Source organism: Nicotiana sylvestris, chromosome 7 (genome assembly GCF_000393655.2).
Source record: "Nicotiana sylvestris chromosome 7, ASM39365v2, whole genome shotgun sequence".
NCBI lineage: Eukaryota > Viridiplantae > Streptophyta > Magnoliopsida > Solanales > Solanaceae > Nicotiana > Nicotiana sylvestris.
In genome coordinates, this window is record NC_091063.1 from 156,258,510 (window position 1) to 156,273,516 (window position 15,007).

Below are 15,007 nucleotides of genomic sequence, written 5' to 3' on the forward strand. Positions count from 1 at the left end.
GTGCCCTCGGATCTTGTGAACTAAATAAGAATGTTATATGATGGAATCAAACAAAAGAGAGAAGACAAGCTTTTTGTCTATTCTTGATAGTCAACTCTTTTACAAGATGTTCTTTTATAGAAGTTTCAAATCCCTTTTTGTTTCCTTTCTCTTCCTATTTATAAGGGATATCCTTAGAAAACTCTAAAAAAGTACAAAATGAGGGAATAGAATATTCGTGCTCGCAACCCTAGGAGCATCCTAACTGCTGTGTTCGTTTGCTCTCTACTAGACCTCGGCACTGGTCTCTCCCTATGGGCGACTCCTCGACACTGAACCATATTCGATTTCGACCTCGGCCTCATCCCGTCCGTCTGCATTCGCTAAACTAGATCTAATTTTGACCCATACAGTAATAAACAATAATAAATGATATTTAAGTAAATAAAAGGAATGATTCACCCAAGAAAAGATGGAATAAATGGATGTTCCTTCTGACAATGAAGAATGATAGGCTATCCACTTGAATATTTTAGTTATTCTTGGATCTTGTGGAAAAGTATAGACAAAAATTTTAGTGAAAATGTGATGTTTGTATCTTAGCAAGTGAGATTTGATTCTCTTTCTCAAGTCAAGTGTGTATTTTTGCAAATGAATGTCACATGTCCCCCTATCATTGTCTCTTTTTCTATTTATATGGGACATGCTACTAAGAAATCCTAATAGTATAAGTGAAGAGAATATTCTCTTTAGTATTCTATCTTGAAAACTAGCCATTACGGTTCTGTCAATGGAGCTTGACCTCGGCCTCAACTCTTGTTGACACCTCGACTACGACCCCGTTGACTCTTCGACCACTGACTTCGTTGTTCCTTTGGCCATTTCGACTAACGACGATTTGGCAACTCCTCTTCTAATACTATTTTGACCAAAATATTCTGAAGACATATTTTGACCTATACAGAAACACATCTAAATTTTTTTTATTTTCAATATTTGACCCACCATTGTGTTTTCAACTAATAAAGTCAAATCACTGATTGCTTTCTAGAAATGAGTTGACTTTCTTTGTCTTTCCTGGTTGAAAGTCCTTGTAGTTTTTTAATTTATGTCTCATAGTGAAAATGACTGGACCAAGCGTGTGGACCAACTTAGCCTAATAATAACTTATGTCATTATCTAAAACCCATTGTTTTAGTGCGAAAAATATGTAGTTTGGCCATGTCATAAATTAGTAGAAAATTAGAGCACCTCATATTACATGTTCACTTAAAGACTTTGCTAAGGAACTGTTTAATTTTCAGCTGAGAGTAATGGAAACTTCTGTTGGGCAGCAAATTTTTTCCGGGAAAAAGATGACAAAACAGTTAACAGGAAAAAGAGGAGACACTGAATTTCATTCAGTAGTGAGAGGTGGGAATCTTGAATTGGCTTTGGAGATAATCAATGGCTGTGTAGAAGGAGAATTGGTAGAATTATTGTCAAAGCAGAATCAGTCTGCTGAAACTGCTCTTTATGTTGCTGCTGAATATGGTCATTTGGATTTAGTGAAAGAGATGATTAAGTATTATGATATTGGAACAGCTAGTATCAAGGCAAGAAATGGTTATGATGCATTTCACGTTGCTGCTAAACAGGGTGATTTTGGTAATTTTTTATTTTAAGTGGTTTTTCATTATCTTGTTTATCTATGAACTTATAGAATTTCACATAATAAGCACAAATTGGCCTAACGGTCAATAGGTGAAAAGTGTGAGAAATTAGGTTCAAATCCAATAGAAATAAAAAATAAACTAGGCGTTTTCTTTCTATTTGCCTAAACTTTGGTGGCCAGAGTCAAATATCAGATTTTAGAGGTACATAACATTTATTGAACACGCTTTATCAGGAATTTTTTTTAACTTTTTTCAAGTTTGAGCCTTGGCGTAACTAGTAAAGTTGCTGCCATGTGATTAGGAGGTCACAGGTTCGAGCCGTGGAAATAGCCTCTTGCAGAAATGCAGTCTAATACTGCGTACGATAGACCCTTATGGTCCGGCCCTTCCCCGGACCCCATGCATAGCGGGAGCTTAGTGCACCGGGCTGCCCTTTTTTTCAAGTTTGAACCCTCTCTTGGAAATATCTGGCTTCGCCACTGCCGATACCTATATTGATGGAGCTAGAAGGTAGCAGTGGAATAATCGAGGTGCATGCAAGTTGGCCGAACACCATCTTTAATTTTAAAAAAGTAATCTTTTAATGAATGAAAAAACAAATGATGGAAGTTCCCTCAATGTTAAGTCTTATAAATTTGATTTTCCTCTTATCCGTAGTAGTAATTACAACTAGTAATGAAGTTTTGATCATAGATACTAAAAGATTGGATTTTGTTGCAGAAACGGTGAAGGTACTATTTGAGGTTTTTCCACAGCTATCAGTTACATTTGATCAGTCAAATTCCACTGCACTTCACACTGCAGCATCACAAGGCCATATTAATGTAGTCAATTTCCTCTTGGACACTAATAGCAGTTTAGCTACAATACCAAAGAACAATGGGAAAACAGCACTTCATTCTTCAGCAAGAAATGGACATGTTGCAGTTGTGAAAGCACTTTTAAGCAAAGAAGAAGGGATCTTAAATTGGAGAGATAAAAAGGGCCAAACTGCTCTTCATATGGCAGTTAAAGGACAAAGTGTTGATGTTGTTAATGAGCTTATTCAATCAGATCCTTCTTTGGCTACAATTATTGATGGAAAGGGTAATACTGCTTTGCATATTGCAACACGAAAAGGCCGCGTAGAGGTAATTTTTCATATGTATGTTATACCTGTATTTCATTTTATTTGGCAGTGTTGGACTGAACACGGATTTTAAAACAAAAGGCAGCTGGTGCACTAAGCTCCCGCTATGCGCGGGGTTCGGGGAAGGGTCGGACCACAGGGGTCTATTGTACGCAGCCTTACCCTGTATTTCTGCAAGAGGTTATTTTCACGGCTCGAACTTGTGACCTCCTGGTCACAACAACTTTACCAGTTAAGCCAAGGCTCCCCTTCGGACTGAACACAGATTTAAGAAAGAAAAAGAGTTCTTGACACAAAATCTGGACACTTTGTTCTGTTACTGAAAGTGTGACAATCCTATCCGATTGCAGATTATAGTTGAAATATTTACCACATGTATGTTATGTAGTTCCATATGTTATATAATTGCGCCAGAGTCAAATATTTTACATGTTCTTTTATGTTCATATGAATACACAGAAAAATCTTCTTTTCAAAAGCTCAACATAAATGTTATAAGCTGCACGGCCGTCTTAGTCCGTGTTATAATATTTGGACTCTTACCATATATTGGTAAGGGAAAGTGTTTCAAATTGTCGATTAACTATCATATCTCATGCAGATTGTTCAAGCGTTAGTAAAGGACAAACGGATGAAGTGGGACGCCATCAATAAATCTGGTGAGACTGCTCTTGACATTGCTGAGAAAGTAAGGCAGTCAGAGATAGAAACAATTCTAAAGGAACATGGTATCCTGAGTGCAAAGAACATGAAGCTAGTATTACCAACGCGTTCAGCCAAAGAACTGAAACAAACCGTTAGTGACATAAAACATGATGTTCACAATCAGCTTGAGCACACTTTTCAAACACAAAAGAGAGTGAAAAACATAGCGAAACGTCTGAACAAAATGCACTCGGAAGGGCTCAACAATGCAATAAATTCCACCACAGTCGTTGCAGTTCTTATTGCCACTGTTGCTTTTGCTGCTATATTTAATCTACCAGGCCAATATGTTGATAACCGTAAGCATATTCCTCCTGGATACTCATTAGGAGAAGGAAATATTGCTCCTCAACTCCCTTTTGCAATTTTCTTCATATTTGACTCTCTTGCACTCTTCATATCATTAGCTGTTGTGGTGGTTCAAACATCAATCGTGGTTGTTGAAAGAAGAGCCAAGAAGCAAATGATGTCGATTATCAACAAGCTAATGTGGTTGGCTTGTGCATTTGTGTCTGTAGCCTTTCTTGCACTGTCTTATGTTGTTGTAGGTAAAGAAGAGAGATGGATGGCAACTGCAGTAACTTTTATGGGAACTTTTATCATGGTCACGACTCTAGGGACACTGTGTTATTGGGTAGTTATGCACCGGATTGAGTCTTCAAATTTGAGAAGTTTGCGCAAGTCAGCTCGGAGTAGCAAGTCCTTGTCACGGTCCATATCGATCATGTCAGAATCAGAGATCCCGGATGATGAGTATAAGAAACTATATGCTATTTAGTTCTTCTACACCTTGTATTTAGCTATTAGCCTGTATATTCTTGTGTAATAATATTTGATGCTTACACTTCAAGCATCAATATAGTAAAAAAGGGCAGCCAGGTCAGGAAGCATCCTGCGTTCATGTAGGGTTCGGGGCAGGGCCGCATCCCAAGAAGGTGTGATTTAGGCAGACTACCCTGACGCAAGCATCAGTAGTTGCTTCTAGGGCTCGAATTCATGACATATAGGTCATAAGAAGACAATTTTACCGTCCTCCAAGACTCCTCTTCAAGCTTCAATGTAGTACCTTCAAGCTTCAATGTAGTAGCCGCTAGTTTTTCTGTAGTATATGAGCAACATAATTGAAAGTGCAGGATCTTATGCCATTCTTAGAATTATGAACATTTTACTACTGGTAGCTGCTAGCTTTGCCCAAGTGAAAAACAACTAGTATATGAGCAAGATAAGTGAAGTGTAGAATTTTATGCCCTTGTTGCAAGATGCCTCATGAGCTGTTATTTGATTATGCTGATGTAGCAGCTGAGTTGGCGATGACGTAGCTGCTGATATGTTTTTTTAAATTGCAGAAGATACTTAGATATTTTCTGTTCCCGGGCTTAAGATTTTTAGTTGTGAATTTCCTAGTCTTTAGGCATGTAGCTATTGGTTGATTATTAGGAAGTTTCTGTTTCAGTTTTTACTGCAATTCTGTTGGGGATCTCTTTGTATTTAAACAGCTCTTCATTCAGCTTAATAAAACATCTCTCATTTTCTTCTTTATGTCATTTGTGCTTTCTCTGATAAACACCAACAGCCCTTCTAGATAGAATTTTGAGCATCTTACTTCTGTGCACAGATCATTGGTTTCCAACTTTGTATCTCTGTTATATGCTTCAGTTCTTCTTGTTCATTCATTCACTTGACATATAGTAGGCCATTTAAGAAAGCCAAACTGTATCTAAACTATCTACTAATAGTTATTGATTCACCAAGATTTAAAGTGGGACATATAGTTTGATCTCATGAATGCTACATAGTTAAAGGGGATTCTTGCTGTCAACATGAAACTTTAAATCCTCTTTCTAATTTAACAGTCATTGGTTTGTGTCACTTGACAATTGTAGACACAGTGTGTTAAAAGTGCAATCTTTTAGAATCTTTGGCATCAATAATCATTGCCATAATTTGGCATGAGAATTAGAGTTTTGACAGCAAATGACTCAACCTTTAGTGTTCATGGAAACATTATCTCTACTTCAGTGTGCAAATGTTTTCATCTTTTTAGGTGTAGGCCTAAAGCAATACATCCCTTGTACACCCATGTCCTTACCCTTCTGACTTGTATATTACAACTTTTATATTTAGGCATAGTTTGAATAGCAAAGGGTAATCCAGAAGAAGATCAGGACTTAGAGCAAATGGCCAGAGTTCTCCTAAGATCTATCTTTGGTTAAAGTGTGCAAAAGGACAGCCTGGTGCACAAAGTATCTCGTATTCATGCAGGGTCCAGGAAATGCCCGCTCCTAAAAAGTGTGATGTAGACAGCCTAACCTAATGCAAGCATTAGTAGTTGCTTCCGCGGCTTGAACCTGTGACTTACCTCAAGCGAAGAAGAGCATGAAAGATAGATAATAATTGAATTGTTCTAAACTCAAGTCATGTACTAGTTGAATTGTTGAACAACTGAACCCTTGGGAGCTACATATCTCGTGACATGCTTCGCGTGTCGTTTGCTGTATAAAGTCTGTATAACTTTAAAAGAATCATAATACATATGGTACAATCGCGGACCACCTATTAATGACATACTAAAACTGTTATAGCTTCATAGTATTGCTACCATTTGTTTGAAAAAAGGAAAACAAATGTTCTGCACTCCTACTATATTCTAATTTGATTCGAGTTTGTTCAGGGAACATGAATTTCTTGATGCTAAGATTCAGACCTTCCTTAAATGCACTCAACCACATTTTCTTTATCTTTATTTTAGTGAAAATTTGATTTTTGGTGGGCAGAGGAAATTGAAATGATGATGAACTGAAAGAGCCAAAAGCTCCCAAACAAATTCCAAAAGCTATTGCCACATGGTTTGCAATCAATCACAACCAATCTCTATATATTGTCCCATATACTAACTTTTTTGCCCTTGTCTCAAGTTTTGGTTTCCATTGCTTGAGCTAAGTAGCATGAGATAGAATATTGACATGATATAAAATTTGTGATTGGCATTTTTCCACATCAAACTTCTTATAGTTTCCAAGATTGGTAACTATTTGACTTGAGTACATAACCTAATTATATCATCCTTGAGTTGCAATAGTAACATGTTGTTTGGTTTGAAGACAAGTTATGTTGGGATTAGTTATACTGGTATTATACTTTATTGACTGTTTGGTATGTTGTATTAATTATGAGATTGTTAATTTTACTGCTTTATCCTGAGATTACTATTCAACCCTCTGGCAGGTATAAATTATCCTAGTACTACTTTTAGTCTTACAATAACTTATACCTGGATTAGTAATCAAACAAGGGATAAAGACAGAAATTGTTATCTCATAATTATTTTTGCTTATTCATCATGCCAAACGACTCCTAATAGATTAAATTGCATGATTCAATATATGGCTTTTAGATAATGTTAGTGCAGATATATTATCCTCAAAAAACATTTCTTGCTTTTTATCTCCCAAAATCTAGACATTACACCACATACTACACTATTGAACTGGTCCTATTAAAGCTGCTGATATCCCTTCTAAGTTTAGATACATGCACATATATTTTATCTTCTTTTTTTTCTACAAGAAATGTCACTGTCCAGGATCATAATTCAACTGTTCTTCCAGCACTAAAGGAGTTCAAAACTTTTGAAAGAGAATGAACATTAACAATAAACCACAGAACAAAGGGTCCAACTTATTCTCAATTAATGTTCACTATTTCTTCTTTGAGAATTAATGACCAACAGAATATGATTGTTTTGTTGGGATAAAACGGCCTAAAAATACTCTTAATATAGTGTAATATTGTCCGTTTTGGGTCACACATGCACGCTTTTACCCAAAAGGCCTCACACCATTAAGCGTATCAAACTCCCTATAAATAGATATTTTTCTTTTCTACTTTCCACGTGGGATTTTGTTCACACACCCAACAATTATTTTATACTTTACGGTATCAGATTTTAAGAACAATAGCCATGTAGTTAATACAAGCCTACCAAGTAGTAAATTAATGCGATGATGCTGTTTTCCAATCTATTAAAACTCCAAGAATGGATAAAAATTGGAATGACTCTTTGTTAAAAGGAAGTTGTCTAAAAACCCAGAATCTCTTAAAATTCATGCAGATTATATATATACGGGTGATGCAAATTAATTGAGATTACTTTAGGTTCAATTTTCACTAAGAGTCTTTTAGTTTTATCATATACTTAATTATATACCACTAGAAAACATAAAAAACTTCCAGAGTTAGAGAAACTTAAATTTTACAATATTAGATGAAGCAAGTTTAAATGAAACCACATGAAAAATGATGATTCAAATAACCAGTCCTAATTTGCTTGGAATTGAGAACCTAACCAGTTATATAACTATATTTTCTAATACAAAAATCACAAGACTTTTCACGTACTCACACAAAAGTTACAATTGCTGGAAAACTCAACTTACCGATGCAATACGTTTTTACTCCATATTTTCTATTTTTAAGTTTTAGCTTAATAAACCCCGGCCCGATCTGCAGGTCCACTAACGTAAAGCGATAAGTTGAGCCTGAACTGACGAACCGAAGTTACTTTCGAAATCATACTTCCTACAGCTAATATGTGTCCAATCCAGCGGGAACGCGTTATATGTTCCGTCTTGTAATTTCTTGTTTGTAAGCTCCGATCCCAAAGGAGTTTATTCGACCCATTCCCCAGACTCCCGCGTTGCTCAAGTAAGTGTGCGATTAATCTGACCGGACCCGACCCAAAACCCATATGCATAATTAAAATATACTAAAATAACACAAGTGAGCCCTTATCCCCAAAATATTTGATATCTATCACCTTATCCATATTTTTTAGAGAAATTTTCATAAAGCACTATCTTTTAATAGTAATTAGTCATCTATAGATACCATTTACTATATTACGGTTTATAGATACCTTTTATGTGGTTATAAGATGTATTCGATGTATTTAAGCTAATGTATTCATGAATACAGTAGCAAAAATAGGCGTGAATCAAGGAAGTCCAGCTAATCAGTTGTTGTACTCGAGTGTATTCGACTGTATTCATGGAGTGAAACATGAGATTACAGCTGGACAGATTATTGTATTCGATCGTATTCGACTGTATTCACGGCATGAAATAGGGGATTACACTATTTTGAAAACGGAAAGTGAATCAATTAACATAATAGACTCCTAATATAACTCAACAAACTCAATTACAACACACAAATTTTGTATTTTCAGTTATAAAACGATTCCCAACCAAAAAATACCCCCAAAACATAGCAATCTTTAGAGAAATTATATAATACATCTGAATACATAAATTATATTAATTAAAAAATATATATGAATACATTCATGGCATATAGCGAGACAGTGAATACAATGAAATACATAGAATACATCGGGATACATTGAAATACAATGAAAAAAAGACAGTGGATACAATGAAATACGTGGAATACAACGAGATACATTGAATTACAGTGAAAAAAAAGACAATGAATACAATGAAATACAACGTTATACATTGAAATATATTAACAGAAAATTCAAGTTGCTCAGCTCAAACTCCGTTGTCTTTGTTAAAAAACAAACCCTAATTTCTGACGAATCTGCCGCCGTTCAAAAATAGAGATAATATTCTAAGATTCAGGTCCTTCTCTTTACTAATATTAAGATAAAAGAAAGAAAAAAAGAAAGTAGCTAGGGACCAACAGAGATGGACAAAAGCTGGGAACGAAGACAAATATTTCAGTTCAAAATGTTGATTTGACTTGCGTGATAATAAACAAATGCAAACTGGTATATGGAAGACAAACAATGCTTTTCGGCCCGATTCATGCGTCTCCGCCGGCGGGAGCAATTTTCTGTTTGGTTCCGAGAAGAAAAGAAAATAGTGTGAGTGAGAGGAATTTTGAGATTGAGCAATGTGTTTTCAAGGAATGAGGGAAGAGAATGAGATGTATCAATGTAGAGAGAGAAAGAAAATAGTGTAACTGAATAGCGTATTTAGTGGTTTAGGACTAGGATGTAACCAAAATTAGATATTTTGCTATAAACCTTAAAAGGTATCTATAGAATATAATTTATTTAAATGGTATTTATTTAAAATAAATAAGGTGTTAACCTTTGCTATAGGAGGTAAAAATTCTTATTTTTTATTTTCCCTTTCAAACTTTTCATGCTGCAGAGTAAGCAAACACACACACACACACACACACACATATATATATATATATATATATATATATATATATATATATATATTGAACCAGAGTGTTCTAGAGATAATAATCACTATTAATTTGGATGAAAATTTTGAAAGGAAAATAAAAAGTATGGATAAGGAGATAGATATGTATATTTTGGGGAAAGGATTCGCTTATATTTATTTAATATATTTCAATTTATGCAAATGAAATTTGGGTGGGTTGGGTCGGTCCTCTTTTAACTGGAAAAATATTTATTAGCTTGAAATAAAAGATATGGATTAAAATAATATTTCATCGGTAAGTTAAATTTTCCAGCAATTGTGACTTTTGCGTGCGTAAGTTAAAGTTTTGTGATTTTTGTATTAGAAAACATAGTTATATGACTTCAACGAAAAAAAGTCATAGTTATATGATCATTTATGAAATTTATCCTCATTTGATCAGGGGCGAACTCAGGATTCTTAGAGGATGTGTTCACCACTAATTTGATAGTATAAAAAGATAGAATAGATGAGCTCAACAAGGATCAATCCCTGATCCCTAGGGAACAAGTACAACTACTTAACCAGTGAACCAACACAACAAATCTAACCATGGGTTCACAAAGGTAGTATTTAAATAAATTATATAAATTATACATATAATATACACCATTTTTGTTAAAGACCACGGGTTCACGTGAACCATTTGGTAACTGTAAATCCGCCTTTGTGTTTGATTAGGAGTCACAAGTTCAAACCGTGAAAATAACTTCTTGCAGAAAAATGAGATAAAAATGCAATTAAGACACAATATAATCACTTTTTTTCGGTCTCACTCATAGTAAGAATTTAGTGCACCGACTTGTTTTTTTCTCTAGTACTAATTCTCATTTGAATGGAACTAGCTTAAGCTAGTGTTTGTTGGGGATGCTCACATATGAAATGATGATGCCCAAAGGTAATTGTCTAGGACATATAATAAAGAGGGTAGTGAAAAAGGCTGTGTAATGATGGTCATCTTAAAATGTGCATATCTCAAGTATGTTTTGTGCCTATCAAATAGCCTTGCTAGATAATCAACCTTAATTTGAAGTGTCACAGATAGTCAAGTCAGTGGAGACTTAAGCATGAAATAATGAAGATCTTTAGGATTATCTTTGTCATTATCAAGTGGTCCCTGCATGTTTGTTGACGTACTACATTTTTTTTTATTTTTTTTATTTATAAGACGGTATTTAATTTTTAAAGAAGAAAAAAAGGACTTCTGATACATAACAAAAATATTTTTAGAACTTATAATTTTAAATATGTTATGATATTATTATTATTTTTAATATAAAATTCTTTACTTGTGTTAGGTGTTTGCCATAATTTTCTTATCATATTTGATTTTCCTATTTGTTGAAGGAAAAAGCAACATGTTTACCTTAATTGAGTTTTCCTTCTTGTAGAAGGAAATTATAAATCTCTCATATTTGGCTAGTCTTTTTTCTGGTAGGAAAAGGTTTGGACTTCTATAAACTGAGGATCCTTCCTTCTCATTCAATAACATCCACAATGTAGCCATAGAGGCTTGAGAGTAGTGTTTAGGGGGAGAACTTTACGGGACAAGTATTAGTGTGTCACTTGTGATTGCCTCTTTGTGAGGTTGTTCTCTCGATATTTTGTACTCTCTTTTTATATAGTGGATTGCTCATCTCCGTTGTGGACGTAGGTCAATTGACCGAACCACGTTAAATGTTTGTGTCTCTTTTGGTATATTTCTCTTTTGTTGTTTGACTTATCGTCGTTCAAGGTTTGCTTTGCTAGCTTCCGCATGACACCTGATTTTTTCGGTCCTAACAAGTGGTATCAGAGCAAGGTTCAAGATAGGTTCATCTTCGCGGGTTCAGTTCTAGCCGCAACATATTTGACGATAATCGTGATTTTTGTCTGAGAAATTTGACCAGTGTGCTACGCACGTTGAGACAATCTTTGTGGTGGAGATTTGGAGATGCGACCTGTTGAAGGCTATGTGAAGAAAGTGAATCAAGTTTATTTTGCCAGAAAATTCAGGCCAAGAGGGAGAATTGTTAGGTGTTTGCCGTAATTTTCTTACCATATTTGATTTTCCTATTTGTTGAAGGAAAGGGCAACATGTTTACCTTAATTGGGTTTTCCTTCTTGTAGAAGGAAATTATAAATCTCTCATATTTGGCTAGTTCTTTTTCTGGTAGGAAAATGTTTGGACTTCTATGAATTGAGGATCCTTCCTTCTCATTCAGTAGCATCCACAATGTAGCCATAGGGGCTTGAGAGTAGTGTTTAGGGGGAAAACTTTACGGGACAAGTGTTAGTGTGTCACTTGTGTTTGCCTCTTCGTGAGGTTGTTCTCTCGATATTTTGTACTCTCTTTTTAGATAATGGATTGCTCATCTCCGCCATGGACATAGGTCAGTTGACCGAACCACATTAAATGTTTGTGTCTCTTTTGGTATATTTCTCTTTTATTGTATGACTTATCATCGTTCAAGGTTTGCTTTGCTATCTTCCGCATGACACCTGATTTTTTCGGTCCTAACAACTTGGAATAAACTAAAAGGGAAAGAATGCATATAAAATAAAAAATAAGGAGTATGTTGTATTTAACATATCATAGCATCATCTCGATAAACACTTCCTCCACAAGCATTACTTGCAGCAAATTATATTAATTTATTATAATGTTTTAAAAGGCGGGGCGTGAGACGAGGCATTTTACTTCTGACGAGGCGAAGCGTAAGCCCCGAGACATGAGACGTAAGTTCTGCGGATCTTTAAATTTTATTAATTTCAAGAATTTTAAGATAGTATAAAATAAAAAAATAATTATAAAAATTACATTAAAATCACAAAATTATAACAAATAATCTATTTAAAATATTTATAAATTATAATTCAACTATGAATAATACGAAAAGTATGACATATATCATAATATGCAAATTAGCTGCAACGTCGTTACAACTCAAACATCAAAAGTAATGTATTCGATATGAAATCTTATATGTATCTCTTAAGGAGTAACGAATCTTGAAAGAATTTCGATATTATAATTTGATATTTTTTAACTCCTTTTATTTAATATGCTTTCTATTTGAAAGAGAATTTATATAAAAAAATAATTTACAATTTAAATATGATTCTCTAACATCATTTATTTTTAAGTTTCAACAAGTTAATAAAGTGACTCATAATTCACCATACAATACCATGATAACTAATACTGAGTTATTAAAATAATAAGTAGTGTATCTCGTAAACGTGAAAAAAATATAGATTTAGGAAAATAATTATAAAACAATTATGGACTATTATATAATAAAGACATAACAAAAGTTAATAAATATTTATAAGTTAATAAATAAATACTTTTTAAATGAAAGATTTATTTAAAATTTACTATATAGCAGTCTTAGTAGATATCATGCAATAATTTTTATTTTAATTATGACATAAAATGTTCTTAACTTAATGATTTATGATTAAGAAAAAAGTAATTTTGAATAGTCAATGATTTATTAAGAAAATTTAAGGATTACTAGGTTAGTTACAGGGCATTTGCATCTATACCCGCTTTTTGTGTCACGTTTTAACTTGTGCCCGCTTTGTAAAAAAATTTACAAGCGTACCCGTTTTTTCGCATAACTTCAGCATACGGGGCTGAAGTAGCAAAGGCAACCACGCAAAACTTTAGCATTCTAGTAGCCGGGCCTGAAGTTCAGCTCTAGAGCTGAAGTTTTTATTTTGTAACTAGCGAACTTCAGCTTTAGAGCTAAAGTTTTTATTTTTGTAACTGGTGAAGTTCAGCTCTAGAACTGAAGTTTTTGTTTTGTAACTAGCGAACTTCAGCTTTAGAGCTGAAGTTTTTGTTTTTGTAACTGGCGAACTTCAGCTCTAGAGCTGAAGTTTTTGTCTTTGTAACTGTGGAACTTCAGCTCTAAAGCTGAAGTTTTTGTTCTATATTTGATTAACTTCAGCATGTTTTATGCTCTCATGTTTTATGCATGGTAAATTGCACAAATATTGCTTCTCTGTGCTAATTTGCTTTCTTAAATTCGACAGTTTGACTCTAGGTGGGTTGTTCCCTCCTGCAGCATTTGGACCTATCAGTCCGACATCTCAGAGTTCAATGATTCGAGCATCTGTTATCGTGTATACATTGACTGTATTTTCTGCTTTGTTGATGTTTGATGTGAATGTGTATTTTGTTTAACAGCCTCTTTAGGAAGTCAGTTCTTTGCCTTTTTGATTCCCTTGTATTTTGCAGGAAAATTGAACCATTTCAGTAGTCAGTTTAGGTGATTTTTAATGTTATAATAATCCAAGTGGAAGTCCTCAATATATTTGCTTTAGCTTCATGAATCAAAGAGAGCAATGTTGAAGTCATCGTTGTAGAAGAAGAAAGAAGAAACCGAAGGAGGAGAAAGGGGGTTGAAGTTGTTTAAAAAGTGAGTACAAGTTAAAAGTTTAAAAAAAAATTGGTATAAGTTAAATGGGAGCGACCAAATAGGGCGCCCCGTGCAATTTTTACGTTAGTTACACACAATTGCATAAAATTCTATTAGGCGAGCCCAGTACGCTGGGTGTTGGGCTTGTCCGGGGCGTAAGCTCCGACGGCCGAAGCGTAAGTCTCACGGAATTGAGCCCCAACATAAGCCCGGGGGCGTTTTACGAGTGCTCCGCCCAAGGGCGAGTCCCAATTCTGCCTTTTAAAATAGAGATTTATTACTGTTAAGTAATAATTATACTGCAGATATATTAACTAATATGACATAGTGATAACATCAATCTATGCAAAATATACGCAATATATTTATTTGATTGGTATAAACTTCAGATGTGAGTAAAATATTTTAAGAAAATACAATGCTAGCTGATCTAAATTCAACTCTAAATAATGAAAGAGAATAAATGTACAGTATGTTGCCAATTTCCAAAGCATAACCAACAAGATTAATTTCACATTAGCCCATGAAATGAACCTAATGCACTATTTGAAGTTAAGCTGGAAAATTATTTTCATAACCCTTTTAGTTATTTTTTTGGGACCTATTTTAATATACATAGAGAGACAGGAAGAGAGAATGGAAGAGGGAATTACAATCATTAATACTTGCATTGCAATACTTTTTTGGATTCTGTGTGAATACGAGATATCTTGTGCACTGAAGTGTATTTTTTTTTAGTAGAAGACCACACAACACTGTCTCTCTTAGCTTTTTTCCTTTGCACGTTGGGGGTGGGGGGTCATAATCCTTTAATACTTTTTTTCACTCAGTCTTTTATAAATTTTTATGTAAAGGACTTGAATACTTTTTGCTAATACTCTGAACAAA

At 34.4% G+C, this 15,007-nt stretch overlaps 1 protein-coding gene across 1 annotated transcript; it reads left to right on the forward strand.

The window, feature by feature from the left end:
* Positions 1 to 1,198: 1,198 nt before the first annotated feature.
* LOC104226573 (ankyrin repeat-containing protein At5g02620-like) lies at positions 1,199 to 5,007 on the forward strand. Its single transcript, XM_009778599.2, has 3 exons — positions 1,199 to 1,626; positions 2,355 to 2,764; positions 3,365 to 5,007. Exons 1-3 carry the CDS (start codon positions 1,293 to 1,295, stop codon positions 4,244 to 4,246), a joined length of 1,626 nt encoding a protein of 541 aa, XP_009776901.1. The 5' UTR covers positions 1,199 to 1,292; the 3' UTR covers positions 4,247 to 5,007.
* Positions 5,008 to 15,007: the final 10,000 nt, after the last annotated feature.